We start from the raw sequence: 14637 nt of genomic DNA, 5'->3' as shown, positions 1-14637 counted from the left end.
CAATTCAGAAACAGCAACAGATATACCTGCCACATCCAGGTACAAATAGATATTTTATAAAAAAAAGTGAAAGTGAAACTGACTCAACATAAAATAGACCAGGGTAACTGATTTTATGAGAATATAGTAATGTTTTTTAAGCTTGTTCTATCAAGTTCATTCAATAATATTTCTGATATGTTGGATACCATGTAAAGTGACTAAAATTGAGTTTAGAACATTTATACAAAACCATCTTTTAATTTTTTATGAAGATTACATACAGAGTGAAAGTCAATATTTTTAATGAGCATCTAGCATTAGCCTAAGTCTGTAAATATAAAATCTTTTAAAAATCTAACATTTTTAAACATGTATCCTGAGAAAGAGTGGAACATATTTACAACTTTGATTAAAAGAATAAAATCCTGTAATTATTAAAATAGTTAAATAGCTTGTATATTCTATTACAGAATAATGAGAAAAAAGGCAACGGGTATATTTAGCAAGTTAGCCTGAATACTCATTGGAAACCTGTACATTTTTAGAAAAATAAAATGGCAGGCTATTTACCACAGTAAAAACAAAAGCATCAAACAGATGCAGAAGAAATTCAGTTTTAACCATAAGGACCAGGCAATTCTGGTTGCAGTCATCTAATGGTTAAATCAATCCAATAACTTCATTAATCAAACTGTTGCAAATTAAATTGATGGGAACTGCTTATTGACAGGCACAGTGATTTTAAGGTTTGCATTAAAAACAAAATATCAATTCTAAAACATTACAGGTCTTTTTGTCTTGAGAGCTTCTATACAATCTTGTAACTTGGGTATTTCAGAATGATTTTTCTCCAAACTGTTAATTCCATTTTGATAATAAAAAGTTACTTTTAGGAAGGCAGCAAAACAAAATACTTGAAGACCAAGCTGGACATAAAATCTTCTCATCGTGGAATGCAGTACTGTGTTCCATAAGTCTATGAATAAAGTCTTTTTTTTAAATTTCCATATGGCCAAAGTGCGTAGAAGTGTGATAATGCTGAAGAAATAAATGTCCTTTCACATTATTCACTATACTATTTTTCATACTTCTTTCAAGTCTGTCATTTTACAGCCAGCATTTTGGATAAAAGTATATTCTTGGAGCAGTCTAGGGCGCTCTTACGAAGTCTTTCAAAAGTATTTCTTCTTGTTCTTAATGTCGTTCATCTTCTTCATCTGCTTCCTCAATAACCTGAATCTCATCTGTCTGACATAAGGAGGTATTTCCTGAATGTTTGTTTTCTTCTGGTTTACATAGTTCCTCTTCTTCAATTATTTTCTTCCACAGTTTATGGTTTTCATTCAAATGGTATATTAGTTGACTAAATATGCGCTGCCCACTTTTTCTTCTTTGTAATTCTGCAAAAAAAGAATAATAATTTCCAAACTCACTTCAAATAAATAACACTTATTTAGAAAGTGAACCATAGGTTCAATTTATGTCCTGTTTAAAGGAAAGAAAGGGGTAGAGGAGAAAAAAAGAGGCCTGTTATCATTTGGGAGTTATGGAAGAAAATATTCAGAAAAAAAGTAAGCTTCCTAGATAATGCATAATGGTGGACATTCTATTGCAATATCTTCTTTTACAGAACTCCAGGCAGTCCTTGACTTACAACAGTGCATTTAGGGACTGTTCAAAGTTACAAAAGTACTGAAAAAGTGACTTATTACCATTTTTCACACTTACGACCATTGCAGCATCTCCATGGTCATGTGATCAAAATTCAGATGCTTGGCAACTTCGTATCTATGATGGCTGCAGTGTCCTGGATCATGTGACCACCTTTTGCAACGATCCGACAAGCAAAGTCAATGGGGAAGCCATGTTCACTTAACAACCGTGTCACTAACTTAACAACTGCAGTGCCTCATTTAACAATTGAGGCAAGAAAGGTTGTAAAATGGGGCAAAATTCACTTAACAAATGTCTCACGTAGTAACCAAAATTTTGGGCTCAATTATGTTAGTAAGTTGAGGACTACAGTACCTGTAACTGAAATCAAATTGTTCAAAACTGCATTTACTCTCTTACTTGTTCCTAAATCTTCCATTTCCTCTTCACTACTATCCTCGTCCGCATCGCAATCTTCAGGGCTATCCCTCTCATCTTTTTCAACCCACTGGCCTGGAAGCAAGCCGGCTGCATCGTAAGAATTGCAGAGAGGACCAACAATGTCGGTAATAAAAGATTCTTGTAATTTGGCAAGTTGAGGAGAATGTCGATTCATAAAAGGGCTAATAGGTAGCCCCAGGTTTGCTTCTTCATCTCCCTGGAAATTTATACATACAAAATATTTAAAACAGATTGGACAGAAAACTAGAAGAAAAAAACGGGGACTTCTTCCCATAATCTTATCTAGTGTTACAAAGAGCAAAAATAACTAGATCTTTGCTTTTAAAATTACATAACACTTAGACACTTTCTAAATTGATGACATAGGATATAAAAGATTTATGATCAACATATCTTCCCATAAATAACAGTCTAATGTAGGAATATGCAACCTGCAGGTTTTGTATTACCTACATTCCGGCTTTTGGCATAACTTTAGATCACTCTGTAAAAGAATACACTTAAATATTTTAAGATTCAATTTTATGCATATAACATATATGTTCTGCTTAGAGAAAGTTTACCTGTTCATAAAATTCATTAATAATTCCCTCTGTCCATTTCAGGTGTAGATCTGTAACTTTGGCTGGACCATTGATATCTGCAAGCTTGATGCATATCTGACATATTAACAGTCGATCGCTTTCATTGCTCCATTCAATACCATGCCCATTCATGTTTACCTATTTAGAAGGGAGACAAAGGCATAAACTAAATGTTTTCTTCAATCCTTTCATACTTCTACAAAGCACAGTTTAATTTGTTGATATATTCTGCAGTATTCATGTGTAATTTGAACTAATTCCTAGATATCTGACTTACTTCCAAGGAATTGAACTAGCTCCTGTCTGTCTTCTGTCTATCTGTCTATCCATATCCATATCCATATCCATATCCATATCCATATCTATCTATCTATCTATCTATCTATCTATCTATCTATCTATCTATCTATCTATCTATCTATCTATCTATCTTTTTATCTATCATCTGGTATTTTTAAAGAATTCTGATGTTGATATATACCTCCTTGCTTCTGCCTAGCAATTTGCACTAAATACTTGCTGAAAAAAACCACTGAATTCAGCAAATAATTAAAATCCACAATGCACTGAAATTTATTAATGTTCACTTAACTGTATGTGTGTATGTGTATACACACACACACACACACACACACACACACACACATATATATATGGAAGATCATATAGGAGCCGTGGCCAGGGGGGCTTTTGCCCAGGTTCGCCTGGTGCGCCAGTTACAACTTTGTTATCTGGACCGAGATGTCCTACGCACAGTCACCCATGCGCTCGTGACCTCCCGGCAAGACTACTGCAATGCTCTCTACATGGGGCTGCCCCTGAGGACCACTCGGAGGCTTCAGCTGGTGCAGAATGCAGCCGCGCGAGTTGTGATGGGAGTCTCCCAATACTCCCATGTAACACCTCTTCTCCGCGAGCTGCATTGGCTTCCAGTTGCCCTCCGGGTGAGATTCAAGGTGCTGGTGATGACCTATAAAGTCCTAAATGGCATGGGCCCGGATTATCTAAGGGAGCACCTGCTGCCAGCGTCAATTTCCCATCGTCCTGTGCGCTCCCACAAGGAGGGCCTCCTCAGGGTACCACCGGTCAAGGATTGCCAACGAGCGATCCCCAGGGGAGGGCATTCTCTGTGGGCGCACCTGCCCTATGGAATCAACTGCCAACGGAACTCCGGACTGCCCCCAACCTTCGTTCATTTCGCCGGGACCTAAAAACCTGGCTCTTTGAGCTATCTGGTCTGGACTGAGGGGTTTAATGTTTTTAAATTGTGATTTTAATTTTTGCGGCTAGACTTAATTTAATTTAATTTTAATTTTATATTGTATTGTTTTTAAATTTTGCCTTGTAAACTGCCCTGAGTCCTTTGGGAGTAGGGCAGTATATAAACCAAATAAATAAATAAATAAATAAATAAATAAATAAATAAATAAATAAATAAATAAATAAACAAACATACATACACACACACACACACAAAAAAAACATATATTGGCTTTAGGAGTAGGCAATCTTGGTTCTTTTTTATAACTCTTGGACTTCAACTCCCAGAAATCCTGAGCTAGCCACGCTGAGGGGAAAGAGAGAAGTTTCCAAGCTGAGCCATGGTGGCTCAGGAATTCTGGGAGTTGAAGTCCTTGAGTCATAAAAGAGCCAAGGTTGCCTACCCTGCACTAGAAGAGGACATTAAAATTATTTACAATGTTACTTCTTTAGGAACTAAACTTTTAGAATCTAAAATAGCTAATTCAAAAAAGCCAACAGGAAAGAACCTCACATTTTTCATCTGTTTCTGTCTTTTGGAAGGTAAAATTAGATAAGAAAATAATCTATTTCCTTTGTTAACATCTCTGCAATGAAATCAATAAAGGTAACAGGAAAGTAATAAGAAACATTTTTCTCAATGTAATATGTCTAATTTAGCTGATGCTAGAAAAAATAGTATCTTTTGTAAATACTCTTGAAAACTATTTTGAATCTATAGCCATCTATTACAACTAAACCACTTTAAATTAAACAATTCTTAAGAATGAAATATTCTTAATTTGGACTTTACTTTTACTGTTTGGACTGTTGTGTGTTTTGAAAAATAGATTATTTAGAATCTAGTTATGTTGTACTTCAGTCTTTAAATAATTAACCTAGTATATACATAACAATATATGATGTTTTCCATGGTGAGCTTAACATCAATAACAACATTTATCAAAAAGGCTAAAATAATTTCTGGTGGTATTATCTGTACATTAACATTTTGTTTAGTCAGAATCTTTCACTTTTCACATTCTGGACAAGCAGTGGTCATGTATTCTAGCAAAAGATGTTACATATGTACATAAGCGTAGTCAGTAGCATATGCCTTTTGAAAAATATCAAACATGCAAAGAAACAAAAATAAGCCCAAAATATCTGTATTACATCCAGAAATGCCAACTTTACAACCAATATTTCCCATCCATAACTATGGCACCCTAAGGATACCTGCATACATGCAAATGCTTCTCTGGGATCAGTAATGCAGCAGGGATTGCTTTTTCCTTCCAGTAACAGATTGCTGGGAAATACCAAACATGGCATTGAGAATTCCAATGTTTGTTACAATTTTTTCTGGATGTGGCTGGAAAGAGGCCTAGAAATGCCAGCACAAATACATCATTTTTATTTTATTTTATTTTTTATTTTTATTCCATTTATATCCCGTCCTTCTCCGAAGACTCAGGGCGGCTTACAAGCTTAGCAGTAGCCTTCATTCTATGTATATGCCTGCTTATTAGGGCTTTCACACACCCCCAAGCGGCATTATTACAAAGTCAGCTTAATTGCCCCCAACAATCTGGGTCCTCATTTTACCTACCTGGGAAGGATGGAAGGCTGAGTCAACCTTGAGCCTGGTGGGATGCGAACCTGCACTAATTGCAGGCAGCTGGTGTTACTTAAGGAGGCATTAGCCCACTGCTCCACCAAGGCTCTTGTCATACTTGCTGAACGTGCACATGCAACTATTTACAATCTTCAATTATATGTGTTATATCTAAAATGAGATGGGCTGTCTCAACTGCAACTTGCAAACCATTCTGTTTTGTGGCAAAACAATCCAGGACAAGCTGATCAACAGAGCTTAGAGAGGACTCATTAACACAATTTTTGGGAAGGAAAGAAAGAGTGCCGATGCCGGAGGTCATCAGCTGTTTGGTGCCAGAGACCACTGCCATGAGGAACACAGCTCTGGGTGGGGGCCCAATATGGGCCGCAGCGTGGCAACTGTGGGGAGGAGAATCCCCACAGCATGTGGCTCCGAGCCGCAGGGGTGGGGGTTAAAAGGACGGGTGGTGACGCCGTAGCAAGACACCGGTATTGCTCCCACTGACAGCACCTCTGAATTCTAGCACCTTTTTTTTTTTTTAGAAAAAAGCACTGATACACACACACACACACACACACAGCTCAAAAAAATAAAGGGAACAGAAAATAAGACATCCTACTATTAAATACAGGAATCTTATGGAGGAGTCATAAATCTTAATTGATTTCCTGTATAACAGCAAAGAAAGGACCAGCTTGACCTCAAGAAACAAAAAATACACTTTTTCCAGGCATAAGAATACTCAGTATGACTACTTCGCTGGTCTGAATTGGGCAGGCGGGTCCTATCTGGAGGAGAGACACACACACCCCTAAACTGAGCTATTTGTTAAGTTGCAAAATCGTGTCCGACCCATCGCGACCCTATGGTCAATGTTCCTCCAGGCCTTCCTGTCCTCTACCATCTTCTGGAGTCCATTTAAGCTCACGCCTACTGCTTCAGTGACTCCATCCGGCCACCTCATTCTCTGTTGCCCCCTCTATTGCCCTCAATCTTTCCCAGCATTAGGTTCTTCTCCAGTGAGTCCAGCCTTCTCATTAGGTGGCCAAAGTATTGAGTTTTAACTTCAGGATCTGGCCTTCTAAAGAGCGGTCAGGGTTGATCTCTTCTAGGACTGACCGGTTTGAATGCCTTGCAGTCCAAGGGACTCGCAGGAGTTTTCTCCAGCACCATAATTCAAAGGACTCAATTCTTTGGCACTCAGCCTTTCTTATGGTCCAACTTTCACAGCCATACATTGCAACTGGAAAAACCATGGCCATGACTATACACACTTTTGTTGGCAGGGTGCTATCTCTGCTTTTTAGTGTGCTGTCTAGATTTGCCATGGCTTTCCTCCCCAGGAGCAAGCGTCTTTTAATTTCTTGGCTGCAGTCCCCATCTGTAGTGATCTTGGAGCCCAGGAAAATAAAGTCTGTCACTAAAACTGAGCTATTAAGGAAATTTTAAGTAATATCTGCATACTGAAATGGGCCCAGAACTCAAAGCGACAATGTAGTCTCCACAGTACTGGTATCACTCTGAGATAATGGTTTCAATCAGTCTGGAAGTAAGGGACTATGTTTAAATTCATGCTGTATCTTTCAAGTAATGTTAAAAGAATAGTCCCAGGTAAAGCAAATTATAGTAGTCTAATTGGGAGATGAAAGGTCATAATTCATTATAGACTATAGCATCTCCTGACCTGGGAAAGGTTGTAATTGGTGCACTAGGCCAATGTGTCTTCTGGCCATGACCTATTCCTGCTGCTCTACTAGAAGTCACCTATCTAGGAAAACCTGATGGAGGGCTACCTTGTCAAGAACTAAAGATGGAACTAACCAGTGGTGCAATTCAGCTGGTTCGCACTTCGGCAGAACCGGTAGCTAATTTTTTGTTGCCCAGGCCCAGAATGAACTTCCAGAAGTGCCATCCACCCAGAGAACCGGTTGTTCACATATTTGAATCTCACCACTGGAACTAACCTATTAGCAGAGGGCCTATGCAAAAACAGCACTTCCACCTTGCTACAATTCTTTCTGAATCTGTTCCTTCCCATCTAATCTTTCACATTTCCAGGCACAGGATCAAGACTTCCATCTCATGATGGAATGAGTAAACTGAACACTTCATAATGTACACACATATAATTTCCAGATTCCACTCAGAGCAATTATGAAATCCACCATTTAAAAACAAATCCTATGGTACAATCAACTATACCCTGCTTCATCATACACTTTTAACAATAGGATTTGGATTAGGCATTTCTCAAACTGCAAAACTCACCCAGGAAATTAAAATAATAAAATAAACACACACATGAATTAGCACCATGGAAATCTACTACAAAACAGATCCTGCTAATAGTTCTCAGCTAAAAGTTCTAAAAGGTATTGTAATCACAATAAGAAACTGATCTCAGTGTTTTTCCTACTATTACTCAGGTGGATCCTATTACAGAACTCACTGATATCATGCATAGATCAAAAATCTATATATCTCTACCTCTTCCAGTGTGATATATATTATTTGCTTACCACATTTTACATAGAATAAATTAGCCAGTCACTATAGTATAAAAAAATAAAAGAACAAATTGGCTCTCAGATATTATATTAGTCTAGAATTTGGATTACTCCAAAACAAGTGGAGGTTATCACTGATACACCACTTAGCTCACAAATAATTAAACTGCCAATTCCTGTGAAGAGAATTTGTCTGAGCAAGAATTTGTTGAGAGGTTCAACATCTTTTGGATAATTACGGTAATTGAACTGAGGCCATAAAAATCTTAATCAAATCCCCGGTGCATAAATATCTGTCACGCCAAACAACTGCTTGGCCAATGGGTAATTATTAAGATTTTATTATCATTATCTGTAACTTCAGAATTTCATTTCCCCTGATATCACTGATGATCCCGTCTCTAGATTATAATTTATATGTCTGATTAAATGAATTAGAAAAGCAAAATCACAATAAACTTGAGCTTTTTCCTTTTCAGTTGGTTATCCTTGTTCTTTGTTTCTATTCTGAGAGATGAACACATTTGTAATCCACTACACTTGTTCAGTAACTATGAATTTGGCATGTCAAAGTGAATTGGTAAATACAGTAATAGCCAAGAAATTTAGGATATGGGCTAGAAAGAGTTGTTATAAACAAACTTAAATACAAATTTCCCAGTCATACATGGGAAATTTGTATAGAATACAGGACTGTATGATTTGACTAGTTTCTCTCCTCAGCTAAAAGTAACTGCTCTTTCCAAGTGGAGAGTCTATCATTCCCCCAAATAACAATAATGTGAAATATGCAATCTATGACCTAGGGCATGGGTCCCCAACGCCCAATCCGTGGATCGGTACTGGGCCGCGGCATGCCAACAACCGGTCTGCACCAACAAGCAAAGCCCCATCTGTGAGATGCAGGCAGCACACAAAACCACGCACTCTCTGGTCCGTGGAAAAACCTTTCTCCACAGAACTGGCCCCTGGTGCCCAAAAGGTTGGGGACCTCTGACCTAGGACATATAAAAATGCATCATTCAATAATATGTAGAGGGAGATGATGTAGTTGGCATCACAGTCTTAAGTGAACCCAAAGTTTGCTGGTTATAGAAGGAGATAGAAATTTCTGAAAAGAGATAGAACAACCTAATTTGACCCTTTTACAGCAAGTCTATTAAAAGCTACCTGCACCATTCTAGGAAGTACCAATGGACTGAGAAGATCACCACAGAGGAATTGCTGTGACATCTATCCTGACCCTCCTTGCAGTGATTACCCAAATAGGTGAGGTTTGTTCTAGCCCACAGTAGTACTACTTTTCTTCCTGATTTTATATTATTATGTGCACAAGGGATTGTTAATGCAACATACAGGAACAAATAAAATATGTGACAGCTTGGTAAGGAATTACTTTTCCAACCTAATCTAATGTAACACATTAACAATCCATTCAAAGCGTATTTATACATGGCTAAAATGTGAATGTTATTGGTCTTTATGCAGATTAAGTATAAGATTTATGTGTGTAACAATTTTGTTATATTTGGGTTTGATTAATTTAACTTTGTCCTGTATTTTTCATTTATTTATAAACCTTTTCTTTATGTGTTGTAAAGAACATAAATAAGTAAATATTTAAATAAACTGTATACAATACAGCTTAAACCATATAACATACATGCGTATTGTATATTTCTATACATTTCTGTAAATATAATGAATAATGATATGAAGTAGAACAACAAACCTTAGCATTAAATTCAGCAAGAAAATCAAAATGTTTCTTGAGATCTGTCGCAAGGATTGCTTCAATCACTAAGAATCGAAATCGTTTGAACTGCACATGGTCAAGATTAGACAGAAAATTGTATTCCGGTAGAGATAAGAAGAGACTCCATGCAGAGGCTGCATGATGATTTTCTAAAACTGATCTATCATTGTACAACACAGCCTGAAAAATAATTAGTACAAATATTTTAAAGAGTTAAATTTCACAAAACTGTAAATAGCCAATTCATGTTATCATTGAGAAATTGAATACCATGGTTACTTCTTTATGGGAAGTATTATGCTAATGCTAAGCAATTAAATAGATCATCGGCATCCTTCAGTCTCGAGAGACTATGGTATTGTGCTCTGGAAAGAGGTCCTAAAGCAGCATCTGGTGTGGCTAAAAAGGCCAATTCGAGAGTGGCAGTCCCTTCCACACTGAGGGCAGGTACAATCTGTCCCCTGTCCAGCCCCCAGATTTTGCTGGTTCTGGGACTGCCTCTTTGCCTCAGCCTGCTGCACAAGTGTCTCTTTGAATTGTAGAAGGCCATGCTGCGTCTTTAACCTCCAAGCTGAGTGATCAGAGGTCTGTTAATTTCACAGGGTGCGTGGGGTTTAGGGTCAAAGCCGACAAGCAGATTGATAACTCTGCACCATGAAACAAACATAAGAAATTAAATATAAATCTCTAAATAAAAACACCACTTGAGTTGGATCCGGCAAGCATAGACTCTTAAGGAAGAACCATGTTCAAATAAACCACAGAAGCATCTACTCAGTCATTCTTCTCCACTTTGTTGAAAAGAGAGGGAAAATTTGAAGCCGAAGGCGAGAAGCTTAAAGTTAAATCTTCAAAGCACAGGTTTTTGATGAAAAAGAGAAGAGCTAAACAATATTATAGAGTGAAAAAGGGCTAAAAGAACTACAGTCCTCTTCTGTGATCTGGCTATCTTAGTATCTGATTCACAGTGAATATGGGTGTGTCAGTTGTGCACCATCACGTGTGTAACTATATTGTGGAGACAGGGCAATCAGTAATAATTATACCTGTTTCACCAAGCACCTTTGATGCTTTGATGGATTAATGGGTCAAATGGCACGTTGAAGGGTATAAGAAATGTCACTGCTCATGCTGATGCACACGTTGCTTTGTAGGCTGAATGTCCCAGTATGGTATCATCATGAATGTGGATATAAAGGATTAAATTTGGGTAAAAGAACCAACATTTGTGATAAAATTTGGAATACCCTTCCCTCAGATCTGCCTGATCCCTTACCTTCCTAGCCTTCCTATAAGCCTTGAAGATCTGATTTTTCTCAAAAGCTCTGAGCTGGATAGAGCCCAGTAAAGTTCTTTGTGGATGTGTGGGGTGTGGGTTTCCTTTGGGACACCAGGAGTTTTTATGCTTTTTTTACTGTTTTTATTGATTGATTTATTTAAGGACATTTATATAGCTACCTAACTCACTATCAGCAACTGTTGTAGAGTTGCATAAGATGGATGAGTATATAAATTTTTGAAATAAATACCTAAAGTCATCAGATTACATCAGGATTTGAAAACTTCAATGACAATGAACTTGATACATGAAGCAGGACAAATTTCATTTCAATTGCTCCTGGGCTTCCAAGAAATTATCTGAAATTGGAAAAATTTAATGGACTCCTGATGTTCAGATTATTTCCTTCTGAGATTGATGCAATAAAGCCTATTCTGCCCTTGTATGGACAAAGGACCAATTTGGATGGCTCCAAAGACTCATAGTTTTCAAAAGATTCTTGAATACAAGAATTGTTGAGGCTCTGGTCTTACATTAGAATGAGATGAAACGTGCCTTTCCTAACCTCTTAGAATCAACATTAAACCCTGATTGTCAGGGGAAACATTAGTGATACAAGCATTATGATGTTTAAAGCATACTCACCACAAAAGTGTATGTTTATACTTAGAAGTAAGCAGCATGCTGGCAACTTTGTGGATGATAACACATTAATCAGCTTGATTTAACAACAAAAAGACCAGAAAGAGTTCCAGAATGATTTCATTAAATAAGGTGATGGTCAGCTAAATGATAAATTGTTTAGTTCAAGTGAATGTAGTGTGATGTACATTGTAGGGAGAGCCTTAACCTCACATAAACTCTAATGGGAAATGAGTTGCCTATAACTAGCCAGTTCATGGAATTATTATTATGTCACCAGAATGTGCAGAAGCTATGAAAAATGCAAATTTCATCATAGGAATCATTAGGAAACAGATTGAAAACAAAACAATTGACAATGCAGTGCTCTTACAAAAATGGGCATCTATCTACAGTATCTCTGAAATATTGTGTACATGTTTGGTTGCCATGTCTGGAATTAAAATGCTTAATAAATTCAAATACCTTTCCTCCAAAAAAAAGCTAGATTATCTAGGGCTGCTGAACTTGGAAAAATGATTGAGGGAGGGCATATAAAATCACTCATAGCATGGAGAAAGTGGGTAGGAAGAAATTTTCCTATTTTCTCAAAATTGTAGGACCAGAAACCATCCAATTAAATTGATGGGAAAGTGATTTAGAACCACCACTATAGCAGCAGCAAGAAAAACCCTTCACGCTGCATTATAATTAATTTCTGAAATTCATTATCCCAAAATGCATTATCCCATTTTGTAAACTAGATTACCAGACCCTTGTAGGCCTTGGTCTCATACTGCAACTGCTGAATGCCAGTAATGAATTTCTCTTTATCTACAATTTCATCAGAGATGAGAAGGCAAAGCTGGCTTGCATTACCAACACTTGGATAAATGTAGAGAGAGGTGTTTCCCCTCTCTGAATATGGCCATCTAAGGTTGGGTTCAACTGCAAGCCCATGGCAGGAGAGAAGAGAAGTGGCAACAATCATGCAGAAACTCTACAGAGACACTGTTCCACAAGTAAATGGGTGTGAGGTCTTGTTCCTCAGGGAAAAGTTGGGACTGCTGCTGTTGTACCATCTTTTTCTGCAGAGCACCATCTCTTCATGAGCTGCTTAACCTCATCACTGGGTTGGCAGTGTGACTTCCTACTGGTTTCTCCATTGACTTTGCTTGTGGGAAGCCAGAAGGAAAGATTCCAAAGGGTGATCACATAACTGTTGGACGCTGCAACTGTCGTAACTACAAGCTGTTTGCCAAGTGCCTAAATTGCAATCACGTGACTTTGGGAATGCAGCAATGGCCACAACGGTCATAAATCTCTCTTATTCAGCACCATCATAACTTTGAACAGGCACTGGATATACTGCTATGTCAATATAAAACTTAAAATATCAGAATTGCTGGAAATCTAATTATATAATGCTAACATTTAATAGTTAGCATATATGATATTTCACATTATACAAAAAACAATCCTACCTGTGGAGCATTTGTTGCTACCAGAAAAGCATTTGTCCGACCAGGATGATCATAATCATGCATGGCTGCTGCTACATATAAAGCCATTAATTCTAAGGCTGGAATATTTGATGCTAAATATCCATAGTTTTCATCTACAACAGGACAGCTTTTGGAGGAAAGATAGGCAAGGTGGTCCATTGAAATATCATTTTCTATATCCAAAATAATAAGCATAAAAATAACATTTTAAGAATATTCAGAATTTGTATAAGCATTTTCAACATATCTAGCAATCTATAGATCTCACTGTGCTGCATCCAGTTAAATTGAAATTATTTAAAAGAAACAGACCAAATAAGAGAGGAGGTGGAGTTGTTCTCTCTCTATAAGAAATAAGTACATCTCTACAGAAATAGAGCCGAACAATGATGAAAACTGTCTTGAATGCAGTTGGGTCAATATAAAAGGGGGGTGGGAATGACATTGCCATAGCTGTATACTATAGGCCATCCAACCAAACAGAGGAAATAGATGAAGTTTTTGCTAATCAGTTAACTAAGGTATGTAGGAAGCACATCACAATAGTAATGGGAGACTTTAACTACCCTGACATCAACTGGGAGACAAACTCTGCACCAAGTGGAAGATCAAACAGGTTCCTGACAACCTAGCAGACAACTCTGTCTCCCAAAAAGTAGAAAATGGAACTAGGGGATAAGCCATATTGGACTTAATTCTCACTAACAGAGATAAAATGATAGAAAGTGATGAACTAACAGGAACCTTGAGGGGGGTGACCTTGCAATATTGAAATTCAACATTATTGAAACACAAGCAATAGAACATAGTTAAACTAGACTCTTAACTTTAAGAGAACTAATTTCAATAAACTTAGAGAGAACTTGGGAAGGATTCCATGGAAGAGAATCCTCAAGGGGAAAACAACTCAAGAAGCTTGGGAAATTTTAAAAAGTGAGATTATAAAAGCCCAGTCTAGCACAATACCAACAAAGAAGAAAAATAACAGCTCTCAAAAGAAACCATCATGGCTTCATAAAGAACTCTCTGATAAATTAAAAGACAAAAAGGACAAGTATAAAAAGTGGAAAGAGGGGCACATAACTAAGGCAGAATATCACCAAATAGCTCGAACCTGCAAAGATGAAGTAAGGAAAACTAAGGCTCAAAATGAACTAAGGCTTGTGATAAAAGTCAAAAATAACAAAAAAAGAGCTTCTTTCAACATGTAAAAACTAAGAAAAAAGTCAAGGAAACAATTGGGAGAAGGTGACAAGCAACAGGGAGAAAGCAGAACTACTGAATTTGTTTTTTGAATCCGTCTTTACACTAAGGGAAAAAACAGTCCAACCTGTCAAAAATAGTACCGTAAAAAACAGATTAGAAACACAAGTTAAAATAGGCAAGAAAATGGTAAGTGAGCACCTGTCCACCCTACACGAGTTCAAA

The 14637-nt window shown here is 37.4% G+C and overlaps 1 protein-coding gene across 1 annotated transcript in view; it reads right to left on the bottom strand.

The window, feature by feature from the left end:
- Window positions 1-104: 104 nt before the first annotated feature.
- Window positions 105-14637, bottom strand: part of PDE3B (phosphodiesterase 3B) — a 63587-nt gene continuing 49054 nt past the window's right edge. The window contains exons 12-16 of the mRNA XM_083363100.1: window positions 13189-13382; window positions 9781-9984; window positions 2661-2819; window positions 2056-2293; window positions 105-1382 (exon numbers count right to left, since the gene is read on the bottom strand). Coding sequence (XP_083219226.1) covers window positions 1177-1382; window positions 2056-2293; window positions 2661-2819; window positions 9781-9984; window positions 13189-13382 — 1001 coding nt within the window. The 3' untranslated portion in view covers window positions 105-1176. The remainder of the gene's footprint in view (window positions 1383-2055; window positions 2294-2660; window positions 2820-9780; window positions 9985-13188; window positions 13383-14637) is intronic.

The sequence above is a fragment of the Vipera ursinii genome (genome assembly GCF_947247035.1).
Source record: "Vipera ursinii genome assembly, chromosome: 1".
Taxonomy (NCBI): Eukaryota; Metazoa; Chordata; class Lepidosauria; order Squamata; family Viperidae; genus Vipera; species Vipera ursinii.
Note: the sequence above shows the minus strand (reverse complement) of the source record. Positions and strands in the feature narration are given on the sequence as shown.